Source organism: Acanthochromis polyacanthus, chromosome 5 (genome assembly GCF_021347895.1).
Source record: "Acanthochromis polyacanthus isolate Apoly-LR-REF ecotype Palm Island chromosome 5, KAUST_Apoly_ChrSc, whole genome shotgun sequence".
NCBI classification, from domain to species: domain Eukaryota; kingdom Metazoa; phylum Chordata; class Actinopteri; family Pomacentridae; genus Acanthochromis; species Acanthochromis polyacanthus.
Window position 1 is genome coordinate 16,938,636 of NC_067117.1, and position 21,862 is coordinate 16,960,497.

The window sequence follows — 21,862 nt, forward strand, 5'->3', positions numbered from 1 at the left end:
TTAACACAACAAACAGTATGACCAGTATGAACACAATAAGCATATAAATACAATACGCTGCAGTTAATATAATTTTGCAAGATATGTAACAATATAAAGATAGATAAATGTCAATATAAAAAATAGCAGTGTGATTAATGACAATATAAACAATGTAGACAGTGGATATGAGATTCATACAGTATGAACAACGGTGTACAGACAGGTGCACAGAGTGAACATTTCTAGAATTGACATAAACAGTCACAGGAATTACATATATAGTACATTTCCAATATTATACGAACAATTCTTTATGCTAAATGAGTTCAGGAGTTAGAGTGGAACAAATGTTTATTATAAAAACATAAACAGCTGAACAGTTAACACATGATTCCTCTCCACCAATCACAGAGCTCCTCTAGACCATTTAAAAACGAAGGTCCGGCCAGCGCGCAAAGATCTGGTGGGTGTGTTCGAATACAAAACGCCGCGTACCGTCTGATTCGTCTATTCTTTACACTCAGCCGGGCGGAGTTAGGAGTACTCAACCCGCCACACGTCTTCATTTGTAATCCGATTGAATCCAGTTCAACATCCTGACTAGAAGGTGCCGTAATCGAACAGATCCAACAAGAGGGGCAATCATCTGTGAGCAAACCACGGAACCAATAAGCTATAAAATTCTAAACTGCGTGTTCTCAGAGTGTGAACTGTCTGAACAAACTCTACTTTTGTTTTTAACGGAGTTAAAGTTGACTGAAATAACTATAAAACCGTTTTTCTGCCTCAGCACAGCCCAACAACCATTTAACTCCCTCTGATACGAATACGTATCATCTGGTTTAGTGAAATAATGATTCACAAAAATTAATTAGTGGCATTTTTACCAACGCGTGTGTTTTCACGTGAGATGTAACCACCGAATTATGTAAATAAATGACGGTGGTTTAAATAATTCGTTGGTGTCTACTTTGTGAGGCGGACGCGCACAGTCTGAAGCTGTCACCAGCTCGTCTCCAACTAGAGAATTCGTCTTTGAGTTCAATGAGTGGAGAGTGGACATGAACTGAAAGACAGACGTTCAAAGCGAGCATTTTCGGCGTGAGGAACCCCTTTCAGAAATATTTCAGCTCGAGTCATAACGAAGATGCAACGATGACTCAACCGCAGCTGAATGAGTTCATTCCTCCTCCGGAGTGCCCCGTTTTTGAGCCCAGCTGGGAGGAATTTGCCGACCCTTTTGCGTACATCAACAAAATACGACCAATTGCAGAGAAAACTGGCATCTGCAAGATCCGACCACCGCCGGTGAGTGTTTCTTTTTCTTGGTCATTGTTGGAGGTGTTTGCACGGCATGTTGGCCTCGGCTGCTGTGGACAATTTAGCAGGCAAAGTTGTGTTTTTAGACAGGTTTCAACATGGCGGATTGCGGCTCCGACTAGAATAGTGAGCTAGCCCGAGCAGGAGTGTGTTCAGTTCACTCCAACGGTAGGGAAGCTCTCACAGACCTGCCATTTAGGAAGAAATCTGTGTCCCAGCCAAGTTTTAACCCCAAAACAGTCACACAATTATTTATGACAAAAGTCCACTCGAAGAGGGCGTTTTCTAAAAAATAATTCAAACGCTAAAGTTTGCCTGTACGCAAATATAATGTAAATTGTTTACGTTAGCGCAGAATGAAGTGCTTCCTGGAGTCTGCGCACGGAAATAACTCGCAAACATTTTTTGAACCTGTCGTTTTTCCTTTAAACAAATTAGGTAAATGTAAAGCATAACTTTTCCCCAATAGGATTTGACGAATTTAGATAGTGTGAGGTAACCTAGCTAGCGTTAATCAGGCCCGTTTAAAGCTGCAGTTGTCTGACATCTAACGCTGGCTAACGTACGTGCTCGGTGACCAACTGTTTATGGAGAAAAGGGTCGCTCAAACACGGCGCGTAATGGACACTCTGTTTCCCCTTTCTATCACAGTTTCATCATATTTATCCACTTTGATTACGATTTTCGTGATTGTTTTTCTACTCAAGTATTTTGGACTCGCGGAATAACCTTATGTCGTTATTGTGGGAGCAACTCTTGAGCGATTGTTTTTTTATATTAATTCCTCTTTTCTCATTGGAGGATTACTCTGCTGTTATCCACACCTCCCCAGCGTCACAGAAGAGAAATAACATTTATTTTTGAAAATTAAAAAAAGCATAATAGTTGAAAATCTCCCCACAAAACGGACCAGAATGCAAATTTCATTTCACACTGACCCTAATTCTGAGATATGATGGGAGTGGGAACCTTATTCCAGGGTGTGTCCATGCATTAACGCAAATTAGATAAAGGGCAAATTCAGCTGAAATTAAATGATATTACCATGTCTGACGTAATATCTGGCAGGTATCCCCTTTGTCAGTATAAAACCATTGAGATGTTGCGGGGACATGGTGTGTTTGATCTGTAAGAAATCAGATAACGTGGTATTCGTCTTTAGGAAAACTTAGGAAGCTGTAAAAGTCCATTTTACACGGTTTAACCCAACGGGATGGGGTACAAGGGACTGGATTGTTATCAGAAACGAGTGGGTGGGGTGACTGCTTTTAGTGTTTGCTGGCCCAATGGCTGAAGATGCACAGCTCATGTAAACAAAAGAAGGCAGTAGGAGAAGGTTTGAGCAAAGATAGGCCTCTGATTTTCTCCTGAAATTGAATTGTAAAATAAGCTTCTGTTGGTGAGCCCATTTACCCACCCACTCTTTGTTTTCACCAGTGCATGAACATTTTAGTCCCAGCCTGTTCATTGAGTGTGCACTGGTGTATATAAATGTCTCATTTTAAAGTTTAACTCCATCATTTGTGTTGCACAGCTTATGCACAATTATCTGCATGCACCATCAGTTTCATCTGAGCATTCAGACCAAAATCTGGCTCCAGGGTGGTGTGTGGGCCAAAAATGAAGAAAAAAAAAAAAACAATAAACAAATCCTTGAGCAGATGGAATCTGAGCTCTTGAGAGGGGATTTCTACTCAGGCAATTTTTTAAGTGTAATTTTTGCACTTGTTTTGTATGTTCGTGTAAAAGGAGAGCTCCTGGGGGCTTGTTTGGCAGAAGTACACACTGTTTGCTCATGAGATCCTGTGTTTAAAGATAGGATCTAGCCTGAGGTTTCTCTTTCTTTCATTTTTTGACTTTTTCTCCAGCACAAACAGTTCAAAAAGAGTGAGTTTTTGGAACGGAAGTAGACATTGCACCACAACCTGTTTTTGATCAGTGATTTCTGGGTGCACAGCATGCGGTTAGAATTTCCTACAGGGGTTTACACGGGTCACGTTTTGACTGTAGCTGTTTGTAGCACACATGCAGAGGATTTTTAGTGATGTCTCTGGACTGGTTGTGGTGAAATTTTCAATACTTGTATTTGTCATTTTGCATTGGGGCACTGCTAGTCATGTCAAGACCAATAATGCACTTGTAACCTTAACTGGTGTAGTCAAAAGGATGGCAAATAAATTGTATGTTTCCAAATCCTTTTTTTTGTTTTGTAGACCAACGTTTTGTTGGCCTAATCCTGCTTTGTCTGCATATGATAAAGAGGTGGTAATGCAGCTATTGTTACCCCTACCCTGACCAGCATTTCCCTCTTGTGAAGAAAACAAGCCTTGTCCAGGCCCCCGTAAATCTTCAGTGATGCACTTTATAGTGCCCACAGTAATCCTGCAGTAACACTTCAAGCAGTGGGTTCTGAAGTCTAAAGAAAATGCTACTTTCAAAAATACACTCTATGTTTCTGCCAACTCTAAGAAACATTTAGTGTTACAGCTTTAGTCTCATCAAGAACCGTAGACTAATTTCCAGTCCCAGCTGAGTCAGGTCACATGATCTGTTTGCATATGTTGAATGCTAATTTGACACATTGCCCTTTCATTACTGAGCTGTGTCAGTGGTTTGGGTTGAACAACAACAATTTCAGTCATGATGGACTGAGACTGGATTCACTCTAGGGTGTAGTTACTGCTTTTTGTAGTTGTTCAATAAGTGCAAAAAATATTTTATGTACATTGCGAGCAAATGTACATACTGCTATCAGTGTGTCCACGTCATCAAATTCACATTGGTGTTAATAATGTGGCCTGGTTTTTCATAAAGCCTTAGCACACTGCTGAGCTGAGAATCTGAACCCTAAAAGAAAATGTAACCATCCTGCAATAATCTATCTTTATAATCCAATAATGTTATTAAAATCATTTCATTGTCAAACATTTCTGCATTTTCCTCCTCTTCCTTTTGTCTGTCTAATATTACTGTATATTTTTTTTGGCTGGGGAATAGACAAAACATTTGAAGATGTGACCCTGGGCACAGACAGTTGACTGGATGACTTCCACAGTTTTCACACATTTTATAGACTAAATATATAATCAAGAAAATAGTCATCAGAGTAATCAGAATATAATTTGTATGGGAGCAGCTGCAGCTATACACACATTCAGATCATAGAGTCATTCAGGGTTTATGTGTTTGTGAATGCATCAGAATTGGGGTGGAAATTGTGCAGCTGATGCACTGTGAGTTTGTCTAAGAATGCTTGTGTGACTGCGTGTGAAGGGCAAATGTGAAACCTGAAACCTTTATCTCCAGGATGAGCATTTCTGTCTGTTCTTCGTGGTCAAAGATGACTAAAAACAACAGTTATTTCAGCTCTACATTTTAGACTACTAATGGCAGCTCTTGAGGAACAATATAATATCAGTCTTTGACAGTGTTTACCATTATCGGCTTCTTGATGGAGAGAATGGCACATTCTGCTGTCACAGTCAAGGACAGAATTTCACATGCTGTTAGTCTCTCATTTGTAAATTATCTCACTCACTCGAAGCAGTGTGGTGTCACACATTTAATGATGCAAAACAGAGATTATCTTGCTGTCTCTTGAGCCATCACCGACACCCTGTTTTCTAGTCTCGCAGGAAATTGCGCGGTCTAGTATGAGTAGGTTTGTTTTAAAACGGTGTGCAAGCGCATTAATGTTAGACGTGTCTGTTTCACATTGGGCTGGGCATTAATGAGACATTTTTAATTTAATTTATTTTATTTTATTTAAGGACCATGATATATATTTTAAGAAATTTCCAAGTTTTGGATTTAATTTTTGTGTCATTGCTAATCTTTCATCATTCTGTTTGTGTGTCGTTCTGAGTTAAAAATGGTCACAGGCTAAACTAGTTGCTGTGAGCGTCCTTGGGCCTCTCAAGAAACCAGTTCTTCATCATGCTTAAAATTTTTCCTCTTGCGTTATCAAGGAAAACATTGTTTGAAAACTCTTCCAGTAAACCCTAAATCTCCTTTGTGTGGCTTTTCCAGCTCAGTGCGTCGTCTTTTTTTTGCATATTCTGGTGCCCCACGCTGCAGTGCTAAAATGTCATGAATATTTGACAAGCATACAATATGTCTAAATCTCGACCTGAAAGCAACGACTGGGAGCTGAGAGGTACAGAGAGGGTTGGTTTGGGTCCTGTAATGGCTTCATTGTTTTCAAAAAACAAAAATATGCAGAACACTGAGAGCCTCCTTCTTTCGGATGTAACATTTTAAAACCTATCAACAAACCTGCAGACAAAAGTTGATCTAATGAGGTTTTATTTCTGTGTGGCCACCAAAAACCCTAGTTTCGTTTTGCTTACTAAGACGACGTTGTTTTGTTTTTTTTCCACAGGACTGGCAGCCACCATTTGCCTGTGATGTTGACAGACTGAAATTCACACCACGAATACAAAGGCTCAATGAACTGGAGGTACATGTGCCAGCGTGGTACTTGAAATGAGAAAACCCTGTTTAGCTAGCCATTTTGTGATTTTTATTCTGGTTTTAAAACGTTCATGTTTTTGCTTTGCTAGGTCTGTCTTTGTTCACCCCTTAAAAATGCAGATCACTACAGTTACAACTTTTCGAATATCCGTTAAGAGATGAGAAAATAGTTCAAACAAAAAACAAAGCATCAATCTTAGTGAACAATGTAGGAAGATAAGTAGATCATTTTAGTGGGTTTCCTAAAATGGCCTTTGAACAGTTGACATCATGTGTACAAAGGTCAGTGTTGTTTAGACTTTTCAGCTTGTTTTCTTATGCTTTTCTATTCACATTAAGTACTGAAATGTTTGCTTTAATAACTAAACCTTGTTTCATCTTGTTTGTAGGCTCAGACCCGAGTTAAGCTCAACTTCCTGGATCAAATAGCAAAATTCTGGGAGCTCCAAGGCTGCACTCTGAAAATTCCTCATGTGGAAAGAAAGATTTTGGATCTATATCAGCTGAATAAGGTGTGCAAGTCCCTGCTAGTCATATACTTGCTATATTTTCACATGCCTGCTTTTATTTACATATGAATATGTTACAGAGTTTTACTCATGAGTGCACAGTTTGAACACATCATTTTTTTGCTTTTCAAGTTGGTGAATGAGGAGGGAGGCTTCGATGCAGTCTGCAGAGAGCGGCGCTGGACGAAGATATCCGTCAAGATGGGCTTTGCTCCAGGAAAAGCTATTGGCTCTCATCTGCGGGCACACTATGAGCGGATCCTCTACCCATATAACCTCTTCCAGACTGGAGCCAATCTGCCCGTATGTCTCATCACTTTTATTTTCTTTTCACAGTGGCAGAGCAGCAGGAGCCAGTATGGATGGGTGTCATTAAGATTTTATTGGCAGTACTTTTCTTGCCAATACTGTACCCAAACAATACTCTTATTGGTTCTTTTTGTTGTTTTTTCAGAGAAATTTTTTAACAAATTTAGAACAGAATTACCGTCGCTTTATTCTTTCCCTTTATTAAATGTCGTCTCTTTACTCCAAGGGAAAACCAGCATTCTATCTATACTTTGACTGTTGATGGTTTTTCAACTTATTCCAATATTTTCACATGTTTAAGTGCGTCAGTTTTGATATGCATGTTATACAGAAAGGTAAATATGGTCATTCTAACGTTGTGTTTTGAAGATCCACATTTTAGGTATTTAAAATCTTTCTGTTTTTAATCATGAAAAGGTTCATTCCATCTTTATTGTTGAAACAATATTAACTATTTTTAGGATAAGAAGAACATTTTTGTTTATGTTAACAGCAATAATAAATTGTTGAGAACGTGTCCCTTTGTTTTATATTAAGTAAAGCAATTTGTGGTTATGTTAGGAGGCGTTGTAGATTTTATGTCACGTAGTCTTTAGCCAGATTTGTACAGCATTTGATTTGGTGTTCCTCTCTTACTTACCTCATTCAGCAGAAGGCCACCTTGACCAATGATACTAAAGATAAGGAGTACACCCCTCATGACCTGCCGCAGCGGCAGTCTGTCCAGCCCCAGGAGACCTGCAGCATCGCTCGCCGAGCTAAACGGATGAGATCTGAAGTGAGTCTGTTCTTTGTTCTCAGACATGGCAATCTGAATCATGTTTTATTCATTCTGTGAATTATATACTGCAAGTCAAGATTAAAAGTGTGTGCAGAAGTTAGGGCGCCCATGCACTTTGAGTTCTCAAAACTTTATTAACTTATTTGGCTTTGATTAGTTTGTTTTGTCTTGTTACACAGGTCAGTAGTTGTCATTGGAAATTAGCTGCTGAGTTCAATAAGTTCTCTGACTTTGTGGCACCCAAACAACTATGGTCTGCTCTGATCAACTGACTGTTGTTCCTTCAAAGCAGGGGAAAGGCTATAATAAGATACAGTGCTGCCAGTTTCTATTTTCCACTGACTTAAATGTCAGTAAATAACAGCAGCTAAGGAAAATTATGAAAGTCACAACAATAGCTCGAAGACCGAGAAAACTTCCGCGTAAAACTACACATTGTATTTTTGTCTGCAAAGAGACTGAAGGAATCATACCTGCAGCACTCGGTCTTAAATAAACCAACATCTGAATAAGCAAAAGTCATTTTGGAAACAAGACAACAAGATGGATGATGTTACAATTCTAGATTTTTATTTTTATTTTTTTTCCTCTAGTCATCAGAGGTTTTGAGACAAAAGGATGCCGTGTTTCATGATTAGGAATAGTGTGGCATCCTATGACACAGAAAACAGTACAGAGAGATATCAGCAAATTCTGGATGCAATTATCAGTCAAATAAAAAGGAACTCTGATCCAAAGAAGATCTCAAAGTTTTCCTTGAGCTACTTCAGGAGAGTTAAGCTGAAGCTTTTAGAGTGGTCACCACAGTCCATTGACTTCTCTAAAACCTGTTGGGAGGTCTTACACTGCATGCAGTTTCAGATCTAAGATCTGTTGTTGATCACTTTAGGTTCTAAAACATCTCACACCATAAACTGATCTGTAGAACAGAGTGGCTGTGAGGTTGGGTTACTGATTTCATCCAAACTTTCTGCAGTTTTTTTTTAATTTCATTGAAGGAAAAAGGCATTTAGAATGATTTTGTACTGCAAGTGCTGTATTTTTTACATTTGGTTTTAAAATTCAGTTAAAATATGTGATTTGTTGTAGAATGCCAAATTTTGGGAGACAACTTTAGGTTTACTACAGATTACACATTTATTTGGACAAGGCCAGTATTTCCCGTATTAGTTTTGTTCTCATCAAGTTTATTCCTCATAACTCTCTGAGGACCCACTAAATATTTAACACTGACTATTTCTGTCAATCTTTCTGTCTGACTCCAGAGAGGCTGTGTCAAAAGTGAACGTGGAGAGGTTTGTGAGAATCGGCCCAATTTGAGGAGGAGAATGGGAACTTATGTTGTCAAACCAGAACCTGGTAAGAAAACAGACAAACAATGCTGATGAACTTATGAATAAAAAGTAATGTGTTTTTGGCAGCAACATTGTCGTCTGTAAAAGCCTCCACTGAGTCTTCAGTCTTGTCTTTCAGTGAGAATGGCAGTGACTGAAGTGAAAAAGGAGCCCATGGAACACGAGGATCTAAGAAAATATGAAGAAAATGTATTTAATAATATAAGCAAACCTCTGGTGAATAAAGTAAATGTTTTTACATCTTTGTAATTCAAATATTGTTTTAATGGATGCATTTATTATGTGTTGCAACTCGACTGTAAAGCTCACAGCTCTTGTGTCTGTTCAGGTGGACCAGTATATGTGCCTGGTATGTGGCAGTGGAAGTGCTGAGGACCGGCTGCTATTATGTGATGGTTGCGATGACAGCTATCACATCTTCTGTCTGATCCCTCCTCTCCACGATGTTCCCAAAGGCGACTGGAGATGCCCCAAATGCCTGGCTCAGGTGTGCAGCTCCATCCTCAGGGATCTGAAGTCTGCTCATAATTGGGAATTAGAGTATAGTCTCCAGTTTTGGCATAAACCTTTACAGTGCGGTCCCAAAAGGTTGTTGTAACTTTATATTCCATTTTTTGTGTCTTGCAGGAATGTGGCAAACCTCCTGTTGCGTTTGGCTTTGAGCAGGCAGCCAGGAGCTACACCCTCCAAGCTTTTGGAGACATGGCAGACTCCTTTAAGTCTGATTATTTCAACATGCCAGTTCATGTGAGTTTGCATCGTTTGTTTACTGAGTAGTTTCCATTTTGCTTTGTCAGCATTTTTTTTTTTTTCAATGCCTCAGCCACTTGTTAAATAATATTAGTTGTATTCTGTTCTCAGGTTTTATTATCCACTGATGTGAGCAGCTTAATGGGTTAAAAATATGTGTATGAAAGTAACTTTTATGGGATATTTACAAGGACAACTTGTTAATAAATAAATGGAATTCTTGCAGTCTTATTTATGAGCTTAAGATCAGTATGGAGGTCAGCAAGCTGCAGCATAAAGACGAAGCTCAGAATCTATCAGAGCTGCGTATTGTCCACTCTCCTTTACGGCTCAGAATGCTGTTAGAACAGGACCTCTCCAGACTAGCATCCTTCCACACAGCTAACCTCAGGAAGATTTTGAGAATCTTCTGGCCCCAGAAAATATCAAACGACCAGCTACTGAGGCAAACCAGGCAGGAGGACATTCGTACACTTGTCACCAGGAGAAGATGGAGGTGGATCGGACATGTGATGCGGAAGGCTAGTAACAACATAGCCAGAATTGCAGTGCACTGGACACCTGAAGGCAAACGAAGCAGAGGGCGCCCGAAAACAACCTGGCACAGGACTGTAGAGAAGGAACTGAGGAAGCTCAATTACAGCTGGAGCACCATTGGAAAACTGGCTAAAGATAGGCAGGGTTGGAAGGATTTCGTTGCTGCCCTATGTGCCACACAGGCATGATGGGCAGTAAGTATGTTGCAGTCGTATTAGTTTTTCGTTTACTGTGTCTGTGTAGGGTTATTTAGGGATGCCACCACTACAGAGATAAGAATTCCATTATCTCCAATTGCAGTTGAAAATGATGACAGTTGGGTCCTGTTTCAGTCGTGTTGTTCAGGGTAGGCTTGCAGAGTTAGTTGGTTTGGCTGTAAAGCAAAAGGGCAACATAGCAGGCCAAAGGCAGAGATAAGCATTCAGGGCCAGAGAGATTAGGATTTCCAAACTAGTTAGAGGTTAATTGAGCTGACTCTTATCTTCAAACTTAAATTCCACCTCTATCACAGATGCCCCTGTAAATACATTTGGGCCATTCTTGTGTTTCTTACCAGATTCTAAATAACAATGCTACACTCGAACCACAAACCGGCTTTTTGTTTGAGTTGACTTTATGACTTTGGTCTGCAACAAAGGAATGCTTTGATAACACATTTCCAGAAAGTGGCAGTTTGTGTTATCAGGTGTTGTCGTATCCTCCTGCTCGCACACATCCTGTGGGGTACTCTTAATGTGTTCATGAATGTGAAGAGGTCAGAGGTCAGGGATGTGGTTTGAGAAGGGGGGCAGGGAAAAGCCAGCTTCATGTACCACAGGTTTGAAATGGAAAATTTTGTCCAGTTGTTTTTGGGCCAACAGTTTCCATTGGAATTGTGCCATAAGTCATCGTAATGGTAGAAATGAGTCTCTGTTTATCAACTAGTGTGTTTGGTTTCTAGTCTTGTTTACTACATTGCTTGTTGTGTTTTTAGATGGTTCCCACTGAGCTGGTGGAGAAGGAGTTCTGGCGTCTTGTCAGCACAATCGAAGAGGATGTCACTGTGGAGTACGGGGCTGATATCGCCTCCAAGGAGTTTGGGAGTGGTTTCCCTGTGACAAACGGCCATTTTGAAGTCTCTCCTGAGGATGAGGTACAATATGTCTGTCGGGAACTCTGTCTGTTTTCCACTTTTGTACTATGAAAACTCATTATTCTGGGTCATTTGATGTTTTAACCCAAGTAAATGAACTTAAACGTTGCTTTAATAGTTTTTTTTCCTCTTTAAAACTTAATGAAAAATAGTAAAAATGTCCATGTTCATACATCAGGTAATGTCTAAAAGCATTCCCACCATCTGAAATCAGTTATGAAAACATAAATAATACTGAATGGAAAATATACTCTGAATATTTTCAAAATATCCTTCAGTGTTTCCTAAAGAAGAAGTCTTCTAAAGAAAACATTCTTTTCAGCTGTGAAAAGTAACAGCACTGATCCTGTGTTTTTGTTATTGGATAGGATCAGTTTTATGTTCTGGCTTACATCTGAGTGAGAGGTTAAGTGGAGTGTTGAGACCTGTCTCTGACCTGCAGCATTACCTGAGCAGCGGCTGGAACTTGAACAACATGCCGGTGCTCGATGCCTCAGTGCTGACTCACATTACAGCCGACATCTGTGGGATGAAGGTACCGTGGCTGTATGTGGGCATGTGCTTCTCCTCCTTCTGCTGGCATATTGAGGACCACTGGAGCTACTCTATCAACTATCTACACTGGTAAGAATGCACCCTGTAAACTCTGCTTTTACTAATAGTACCCAAAATCCAACAGGTCTCTCCTGACGTGGTTTGAACAAATCAATAATTCAGCCCTGTAAAATATAGCTTGTTATAATACACAATAATTTATTTTTTAGTGCTTTTTCACAAAAATGTTTGACTACATGTGCAGGGGGAGCCAAAGACGTGGTATGGGGCTCCTGGCTATGCTGCAGAGCACCTCGAGTCAGTCATGAAGAAACTGGCTCCTGAGCTGTTTGAGTCCCAGCCAGACCTCCTTCACCAGCTGGTCACCATCATGAACCCAAACACACTGATGAACAACGGCGTCCCGGTAAGCAGCTCGCTGTTGACGCTCTTTTATTAATTAAACAACAGCAGATTTTTATCGACGAGTGTCCGATGCAAAGTCCTGACATGTGATTATCGCACACCACTATGGCAAATAAATTGTAATAGTGCACATAAGTGTGTCAGCTTTTTTACTGAATACCATTTTCAGATCTTAATACAGACTATCCCTTCCTTTTTTTTATTCAAACCATTTACCACTTTAGATCTATCGCACCAACCAGTGTGCAGGAGAATTTGTCATCACTTTCCCCAGAGCTTACCACAGTGGATTCAACCAGGGTTTCAACTTTGCTGAAGCTGTCAACTTCTGCACCATGGACTGGGTAAGAAAACCAGCTTGCGCAATACCCGATTATTTTTATGATCAAGTTGGGTAAAATGTGGTTCCTCTGCACTGGCCTATAAAATTTTGCAACAGTTTTAACGGTTGTTGTATTTATAGAAATTCTGTTTGAGCCTTTTCAGTTATCTGAGAATTCCTTTTTGCTGCAGTGATGCCATCTACAGTATGCTAAAAACAGACAGAAGACAATAAACAGGATTAAAATGATTTGTTAATGTGCTTCGCTGAGCATGATTAAATACAGTGCTACAGTCCCTAAACACTGACTCGAGGTAGCAAAGTCAGGATTTCAGGAACAGAAACTTATTACTGTTGTTACTTTTCAATAGTTTCTTTTGGGTTTTTGCTCTAAATCTCTCCCGTGTTTTCTGACAGATGCCCATTGGTCGTAAGTGTGTGACTCACTATCGCCAGCTGAGCAGATACTGTGTCTTCTCCCATGATGAGATGGTTTGTAACATGGCCCTTAAAGCAGACATGATGGATGTCGACCTGGCGTCAGCGGTGCAGAAGGAGATGACCATTATGATTGACGAGGAGAAAGGACTACGAGAGAAGATTAACAAAATGGTGAGCTGCTCCGTCTTTGTATCTATTATAGTTTAGTTTTTGCTTGTCCAGCAGATTTAGTTCAAGGATGAAAACTGCTGCTAATAATGTGTGTTATTACAGGAAATTATCTCCCACCATGGTCTAGAATGAGTGCAAATGGTTGTTTGGCTTCGTCAGTTAGGATAGAAATTGCTCATTAATTATTTCAGGATGTAGCGGCCGTTGCATATAGATCATGTTGTGCTTACATTGATTATCTTTAAATGGTTTTGGTATTAGCTCGGTAGACATCATTATTGTCCAGGTGTCCATCGAGGACCCTTAGGCAAGGTCCTTAGTGCTGCCTCACCTACCTACCTGGTGTTGAATCTGCTCTCAGATGTATGTCGCTTTGGATAGAAGTGTCTGTTAAATGAAATTGTAAGACAAACTGTAGTTATCATTTTAATGGTTACGTGTATTTTCTGTAGTCCATGGTCTCAGACTGAATTTGAGGTTTAGTTCTAAAGTTTCATAAATATCTGCTGAATTCCACATTCTTTAAAAAACAACAAAGAAAGAAATGTTTTCCTAATTTTTGTATACAAGATTCACCCACAGAGAAACATCCTAATTTTCAGTATGTGATTAACAATTATGGTAACCAACTTAACATCTGGATGATGTGGTCAGTTTCCGCATTAGACACCTCTTAAGCGCTACCCTCAAAGAAGAACAAATGCAGAAAAAAATAGGAGAATTCATGTATTTTGACTGGACTGAAATGCATTTTCTAGCAAAGCTCACAAATTCACAGGTGTTTCACAGTTTGATAGTTGTACACCCGTAATGATTTATCATCTGAAAACTTAAACCTTTTGAAGATATTTATCACAATTAAAGGTTTACACCAGGGGACTTCTTTTGTTTGCACAGATGTGACATTTAGCTTCTGTGCCTCCTCTGCAGCAGCTCTAATGACTGTGAATTTGTGTCCCCAGGGTGTGGTGCAGTCTCGACAAGTTGATTACGAGGTGCTCCCAGACGAGGAGCGGCAGTGCTGCAAGTGTCGGACCACCTGCTACCTGTCTGGCGTCACCTGTGCCTGCAGTCCTGGCAAGATGGTTTGCCTGTACCACGCCCAGGACCTCTGCTCCTGTCCTCATAGCAACCTAACACTCCGGTGAGTATTCAGTAACCACAACAACTGAACATATTCACATCTGAATTTTAAGTGGTGAATCCTGATTATCACCATCATGAGGGATCTGTTCCTGTTCTGTTAAAGTCTTGCTTTAAGAGAGTCTTTCATCAGGTTTATCCCAAATGTTAACCCCTTTCATAATGCAGAAACCATTTACAGTGTTCATATACAAAAATGCTGTTTATTATTTCAGTTATAGACATTAATTTATTGCATTTTCTATCTATTTATTCTCTTTAATAGCCACTCCCCAATCTAACAGTATTTCACAAAGCCTGGCTGCCTTTAATTTACAGCAAATTGAAGCAAAAATGCATTTTAACTAGTGGTGTTAGGAGGGGAAAATGTAACTTTATATTAGTAAGTGAAAATCTGAAAATCATCATGGTGTATTCACATTCTTTATTCATGTTGTTACCTGCAGTTACAAGTTTGCACTGGATGAGCTGTACCCCGTCATGGCATCAGTGAAGCTGCGTGCAGAGTCCTATAAAGAGTGGGTCTCCAGTGTTCAGGACATCGTGGAGAACAAAGGAAACAAAAAAAGAGGTGCACTAAATTTCGATTCAACATATTCTTTTATTATACTTGTGTCGTTTTAAGAATGTATTTAAACATTGACTTAGTGTCTGTGAATCTGCTCTCAAAGAATCTGCTGTTTTCTGGTCAGGTTTGGAGGAGCTTCACAGTCTAGTGGAGCAAGCAGAAACAAAGATGTTCCCTCAGACCAGCCTCCTGGATCAGCTGTGTACAATCACATCAGAGGCTGATAAAGTGGCTGCGATGGCACAGCAGCTTCTCAATGGGAAGAGGCAGACGAGGTACGACAAAAATAGATCTGCCATATACAGCACTGTTAGTGGGTCCAGCTGTGTTGCTATAAATCAAAATGAACCATGACGCATCAAGTATACACCATAAACATCAGCCGTGCTCAATCTGTGTCAAAATAAATCACATTAGATGTCACATAATTATGTGATGGCGCATCAGTGATATCATCTTCCTATTGTTCTCCAGCTTGTGTTTTCTGGCGACAGTTTTTCAGTACGTTTTAGTGCGAGTTTATTCCATTGTATTGTTATAGGAAGGACTAGAGCTCATCTACTGGCAGTAGGCTCCATTTTGTCAGTCAGTCGACAATGAGTAGATTGTTTTATTTTAAAGGTGCCAATGTCACAATTTGAAGATCAACTTTCATTTTGTTTGCTGGTTTGTTTAGCAGTTTAATCTGTTTCAGGTACCGTTCTGGAGGAGGAAAATCTCAAAGCCAGAATGAACTGACGGTGGAGGAGCTGAGGTCCTTTGTCCAACAGTTAGACAATCTGCCATGTAACATCCGACAGGCTCCTCTGCTCAAGGTTAGTGAGTTATTTTCTGAATCTTCAGAATTATTAAGCGGAGAGCTTTGATATGTGGTAGTTTTTCAAAAAAAACTTCTCTGTGCCCTCATTCTTTCACATTAAAGACTCTTCTTGTCCCACAACACCACATATACAGACATTCTGGTTCTGTGAAGTTACTGAGTTCTAAAAAGTAGGTTGTGGTATTTAAATGTCAGTTCCCAATGCTTGTTTGATGTGACCTCCAGGACCTGTTGACCCGGGTGGATGACTTCCAGCAGCGCAGTGAGTGTCTCCTCTCTGATGAGTCACCCAGTCCGCTGGAGCTGCAGGACCTGCTGGATGTGAGTCTGGGCCTGGACGTGGACCTGCCACAGCTGCCCCTGCTGAGGGAGAGACTGGAGCAGGCTCGCTGGCTGGAGGCCGTGCAGCAAGCCAGCAGCCGGCCGGACAGCCTCTGTCTGGACACCATGAGAAGGCTGATAGACCAGGGTGTGGGCCTGGCTCCTCACAGCTCCGTGGAGAGAGCTATGGCTCGTCTGCAGGAGCTGCTGACGGTGTCGGAGCAGTGGGAGGAGAGAGTGCTCAGCCTCATGGAGGCCAGGTAAGGAAAAACAGCTTCACTCGTTCTTAACGCTTGCATTGTGATATTTTTTCACTAAAGCTAGTGTTGCTTACTTCACTGTGCTCACATATTAGATTTTTTTTTCTTCTGTAACAATAGTGTCAGAATAAAGTGTTAATTTACCACATAAAACATGATAAACTGCATCTAGAGTCATGACAGGTGATTACTCAAACACCCTACCCCACTTACCTCTTACTTGCTCTGAGTGTCAACCTCTAAAAGCTACGAAAAGCTTTTATCGTTCATAAATCAACACTTCTGGTATTAAGCAGAATTTAAAAAACATCCCCGGTTGGTTGCACTTGTGGACTTATTACAACCTAATTAATATACACTGAAGTCTGTATTTAATCACTGTGAAATCCTATTTTGTGTAGTATGAAAATGTGAAATCAGCTTAAACTTTAGACAGCGCAGAGTGAAATGTGCCACGTCTGCAGAGCTGGGTCATGGTGGATAAAGAGGATCATGGTGTTGTGACAGTACTTAACCCACTGATGGCTCCACAGAGACGACACACTCAAATGATCTGATGTTTTTTTTCTTTTTTAATTTGGACAGTTGTTGGAATGGCTCTGTCTTATGTTTTCAACAGGTATACAGAACGTGAATATATAGGGTTTTTAATAAACCTCATTTCTCTCCACAGACCCCGTCACAGCATAGAAACACTCGACGCTGCCCTACAAGAAGTAGAAAACATCCCTGCTTATCTGCCCAACTGTTTGCAGTTAAAGGACGTCATCACCAAGGCCAAGAAATGGCTTCATGAAGCTGAAACACTCCAGGTGAAATACACAAACTGTGCTCATGTGGGTTGTTTTCAGAGCTTAACACTTACACAGAGATGGTTGAGTATGATTTACTGATCTTGTTAATGCATCTGTGCAGCTTGGGGGACGTATTCCTGTCCTGGACAACCTGTCTGAGCTGGTTCTCAGAGCAGAGGGCATCCCAGTGAGGCTCGACCCTCTGAGTCGGCTGGAGGCCCTCGTCAGTGACGTTCAGAGCTGGAAGGAAAGCGCCGCAAAGACATTCCTACTGAAAAACTCTCCTTTCTCTCTCCTTGAGGTAAATAGAGATGATATAAGGTGTTCTGTTTTCCAAATGTGGCTATTAAAGATAATTTGTGTTTGTCGCTTTATTTTCAGGTCCTCTGCCCAAGATGTGATGTAGGTTCCGGGCACCAGAAGTCAAGATATAAAAAAATGAAAGAAGCTTCGCAGATCAATAGAAAAGCTTCAATAAAACTGGACTCTGTATGCGACGTTGAAAGAGCTCTCTCTGAGAGCAGGGACTCTGCCTCTGCTGTGAGTATTTTCTCTGTTCCTCATAATTAAATCACAGTCTAGTTGGGGTTGAAGAACACGTGATTGTGACAGCAGTGTGTTGCACAGTTCCTTTGATGCTAGAAAAAAATTATTTTGTTCATTACAAATAAGTGCCGTTTAAAGGGTGACCCAAAAATGTGCTTGATGAAATGCTCACCTCAAGATAATGTGACTAAGTCATGGCTCAGACCTAGGCAGAATGAGACCAGTACCACACTGCATGATACACTTGGGACAAAATATGGATCACGCTGTTCTTGTATATTTAATGCACTGCACTCCTGAAACCAGTGCCCTGAAATATACAATAATTACTATTGGTAGAATAACCTACACTTTACTTTCCTTTTGCTTCCTTTCTCGGTAAAAGTCAATAAATTCTTGACATTGTCCCAGTTGTCTCAGTAAGCATTGCTCTGCAGAATTTGCACACTGCTGTATGTTTTCTTTTGGTGACTGTTTAGCTGATGAACTCTTTGTGGTTTAAGTAGCAAAACATTATGACAGAAGATCTGTCTGTCATCTCCTCCCAGACAGCCACAACCTCTTCTCGTCTCACACTTTCACTTTGTTGGAGTGCGTTTGAAAAGGAGGCGGGGAGGGGTGACAGCCGTTAACGGTAGCAGAAAATTCAAATTAGAAATGAGTCATGTTACTGGCTGCATTTGTAGCAGGAAGTTTTACATCCAGTCACAATGATGATGTTAACAAATAAATCAGACAATGCACAGAGAATTGAGTGACAAGCCTTTAATCATAGTGTTGAGTCTTCTTTGTCTGAGACAGCAGCATGTTTGACTGTCAAATGCTAAAATGTTGTATTTTTGTAATATTTAAATTCTCCACCCAAAAGAAATTATGTAAGCACATTTTAAAACAAGCTTAAAAAGCTGTTTTCTTAACTTCACAGCAAATGCTCCCTGCAAGGCATATTTAGAGCAAAAATGATCCTAAAATGTCTTTTGACAGGCAGAAAGCAATGACAATCTAAGAGGAAAATGTCTCAGAAAAGAAATAGGGAAACGTAGTTGCTCTTTTGTCAGTCATGCCAGAAAAAGCATTTTAATGTGAAATACACAAGTAAATAAACTAGACATGATCTGGTGTCAGGCTGCAGAATAAGATTATTTTTAATTTCATCTCATTTTTTTCTCATCACAGATGACCACTCTTGCAGAGGTCCGACAGAGAGAGATGGAGATCTTATTGGCTCTGAGGGCTTCAAATGAGTCCAAGCTTCTTCCTGCTGAAAACTGTTGTGCACTTAATGTTTGTGTTTGCCAAAAGGCCCCTTTGGGTGCCATGGTGCAGTGTGAGCTCTGCCGAGACGTTTTCCATTGCGGCTGCGTCACGACAACCGCAGACATCGAGTATGGCCAAGCCTGGCTTTGCCCGCTTTGCCAGCGGTCGAGGAAACCTCCTCTGGACAAGGTCCTGCCGCTGCTGGCTTCGCTGCAGAGGATTCGGGTTCGCCTGCCAGAAGGAGACGCTCTGCGCTTCCTCATTGAGAGGACGGTTCGGTGGCAGCACAAAGTTCAGCAGGCCTGCACAGAGGGAGTGCTGGAGAAGGTGTCTGAGATGGTCCGTAGGAAACATACAGCTGATGACTTATGAATATAGTTTATCATCAGAGGGCTTGTTGTCATGCGTTATGCTATTGTAGACACACTGTAAGCATTTACAGCTATTGATTGTTCTTTATTGTTTCAGGGGAGAGTTGGACCCAGAATGTCTTCATGTCTGACTCAGGAAATAAATGGTTCATCGTTTTACACAGAGCACCAGTCTATTCCACTCCAAGGTCGGTGTTAAAGGTTTTGCTGTAAACACGCTCTACATTCTCTCTTCTAGTTCTCTTCTGAATTCTCTGATGCTCATCATGTCTGTCACAGGACTCGGTCCTGAGCTGGAGGAGCTGATGGTGGAGGGATTCCTGCTGCAGGTCACTCTGCCTGAGACTGAGCAGCTGTACAGATACCTGCTGTACAAACTGGCCCCTTTGCCCTCACGTAGCACCCCCAGCCCAGAGCAGGACCAGCAGTCTCCAAGAGCAAGCCCCCACCACCACAAGGTAACCATGAACACAGCCGAGTCCACCTCTTGTAGAAAACATTGCACATCGCGCCTCATATGTATGCTGTCATTACGTAGTGTTTACCGTTTACTAAGGCAAGTTTTCAATCCTTAACTTGTATGTAGAACGGAGTGTCCAGTCTGAAAAAGGAGGCAGTGAACGGTCAGAGCAAAAGAACGAAGCGGCGCAAGGAAAGCTCCGACTCTCAGCACAGCGAGAAGGCCAAGAAGTGTCGCAAGAAGAAGCCCAAGAGAAGCAAAGAAAGGAGTGAAGAGTCGAAGAGGAACTGTTCTCCTTCACACACAGTGTCTGATCCTGCTCTTTCAGATTCAGAAGAGGACTATTCACTGTGTGCAGCACCGTGGTGCAGAGAGCCAGAGGGTGACGAGGTTCGTTTCATCAGTCTGCAACATATAGTACATTAATTACAGTATTCATCTTGTCCGATATTTATATTTAACTAAATTTTGTTCGTCTTGTCTGTGCTCAGGTTACAGTGAAAATGCTATAACCCCCCCCCCCCCCAAATCTTGCTCGTTTCAGGTAAACTGGGTCCAGTGTGATGGCAGCTGCAATCAGTGGTTCCACCAGATCTGCGTTGGACTGTCTGCTGAGCGAGCAGAGAAGGAGGACTATATCTGCATAAGCTGCACACAGCCAGACTACGACAGAGGAGAATGAAGACCAAAAAGTGATGTTGAAGGATCAGCAGTTTTTTTTTTTGTTTTTTTACAAGCCGCAGCACTGAAGTGCACACCTGAACTCTGTGTGTCCTGTGGCTTCTCCCCTTTTACCTTCTGGCTTGCTCTCAGTGAACATGGTGCTATTTCCTTTTTCCCCAGAGTTACTAAAGACTTCTGTCACTGTTTTGTCACATGGCTGGTTTTTCAGCCTATCAACTAATCCTTTCTGAAACTTTCCAAGACTTGATGCAGATGTGGTAAAATGTTTCAAGAACCAACAGCGCAGGGATTTTTCAACCAAAAAAATGTCAATTTGACATTTTGGAACAGTTTTTTTTCTTTTACATGCATCTGAACAATGTGAAACTTTTCTTTCTCTTGTAGAGTAAATATTATTTATCTAAGCAATAGCTGAACAGATTAATTGAGGTTCAGTTTTCACCTGAGCTATATTTGTGCGTAGAAATACTTTGATAAATGCCTTCCTGAAGCAAAAACCCTGAAGAATTCACATTATGAATCCTATGATATTACACAGTTCACTTAACATTTGTGTACACCACGAAACGGAAAGGGATCAATGATCCAAAATGTGCAACTGTTTGCACCTGATAATTTGCTCACATCTCTTAAAAATCACTGACTTTGGTATGAAGTCAGGTTTCCCGTTTGCGCTGTCTGCAGAGGAAAGCAAAAGTCGTGGATCCTTTGTTCCTGGCGTTGGGCGAGACTTGATAATGCTCACAAACTGAGAATGAACTGTCCGACATCAAAGGAATGTACATTTTATTTTAGGGTGGATTTTCCCTTTATGGTTGAGGATGAAAATATTGTGTTGGACTTAGATTTAACACAGACTGTGTGATTTATTTGCCACGGGTATATGACCTTTTTTCCTGCTCCTTTGAGTAAATAATATAATTCATATGTTGCAGTTTGCATTATAAAAATAAAACGTTTGTTCCCATATGACCCAACTTGTCAATCCTCACAGGGCTGAATGCCAGACATTTAAGCCAAAAAAAACTGGAAAAGGGAATATGTGGCACAGCAGAACCACTGAAAGGAGGCCCTCAGTTGTTCTCATGTCCTGATTGGATTCTCCAAACCGGAAGAAAATTTGAAACTTCTGAGCAGGTGGGAGCACTTCAGATACAGCAGGACATGAAGCGAGGTCACAAAGTCACTTCAGCTCTATCAAATGTGTTTATAGTCGTGAGCAATGATATGAATAGTTTTCAGAAATGATTTCAGACATTTCTGCAGCTTCACTTTGCCACTTTCCAGTCAGGGAGCTGCAAGCCTGGTTCTCTTGAAAACAAAAAAACTAATTGCATATTTAGAAAGGAAACTTGTATGTACCATACTAATATCCAGGGAGCAGATCAAATATGGAATAATCAGTGATCAATGAAATGACGATGTATGAAATTTCCCAACATCAGATTTTGCCAGCGCCTCCCCTCTAGTCCTAAAGTCAGTAAAACAGTTGCAAAGTTAAACACATTAAGCAATCTGTATCCTTCCTGCAGAATAATGTTCAACTTTACATCCCTGATGAAGTACTTTAGCTATCACGTATTCACTTTGCACATT

At 40.8% G+C, this 21,862-nt stretch overlaps 1 protein-coding gene across 3 annotated transcripts; it reads left to right on the forward strand.

Moving 5' to 3' along the window:
• Positions 1 to 969: 969 nt before the first annotated feature.
• Positions 970 to 21,238, forward strand: kdm5ba (lysine (K)-specific demethylase 5Ba). Of its 3 annotated transcripts, none has more exons than XM_022197423.2 (27): positions 970 to 1,290; positions 5,684 to 5,761; positions 6,165 to 6,287; positions 6,417 to 6,587; positions 7,243 to 7,371; positions 8,640 to 8,733; positions 8,848 to 8,954; positions 9,058 to 9,216; positions 9,357 to 9,476; positions 10,990 to 11,148; positions 11,591 to 11,772; positions 11,947 to 12,109; positions 12,333 to 12,452; positions 12,848 to 13,042; positions 14,005 to 14,186; positions 14,632 to 14,756; positions 14,878 to 15,028; positions 15,448 to 15,568; positions 15,799 to 16,154; positions 16,828 to 16,966; positions 17,070 to 17,249; positions 17,330 to 17,488; positions 18,671 to 19,090; positions 19,220 to 19,310; positions 19,402 to 19,580; positions 19,709 to 19,972; positions 20,127 to 21,238. In XM_022197423.2, exons 1-27 carry the CDS (start codon positions 1,138 to 1,140, stop codon positions 20,262 to 20,264), a joined length of 4,458 nt encoding a protein of 1,485 aa, XP_022053115.2. In that variant the 5' UTR covers positions 970 to 1,137; the 3' UTR covers positions 20,265 to 21,238. The 3 variants fall into 3 exon arrangements, with proteins under 3 accessions (XP_022053115.2, XP_022053117.2, XP_022053116.2); XM_022197425.2 differs by having other exon boundaries at positions 8,848 to 8,945; XM_022197424.2 differs by having other exon boundaries at positions 7,246 to 7,371.
• The last annotated feature ends 624 nt before the right edge of the window (positions 21,239 to 21,862 follow it).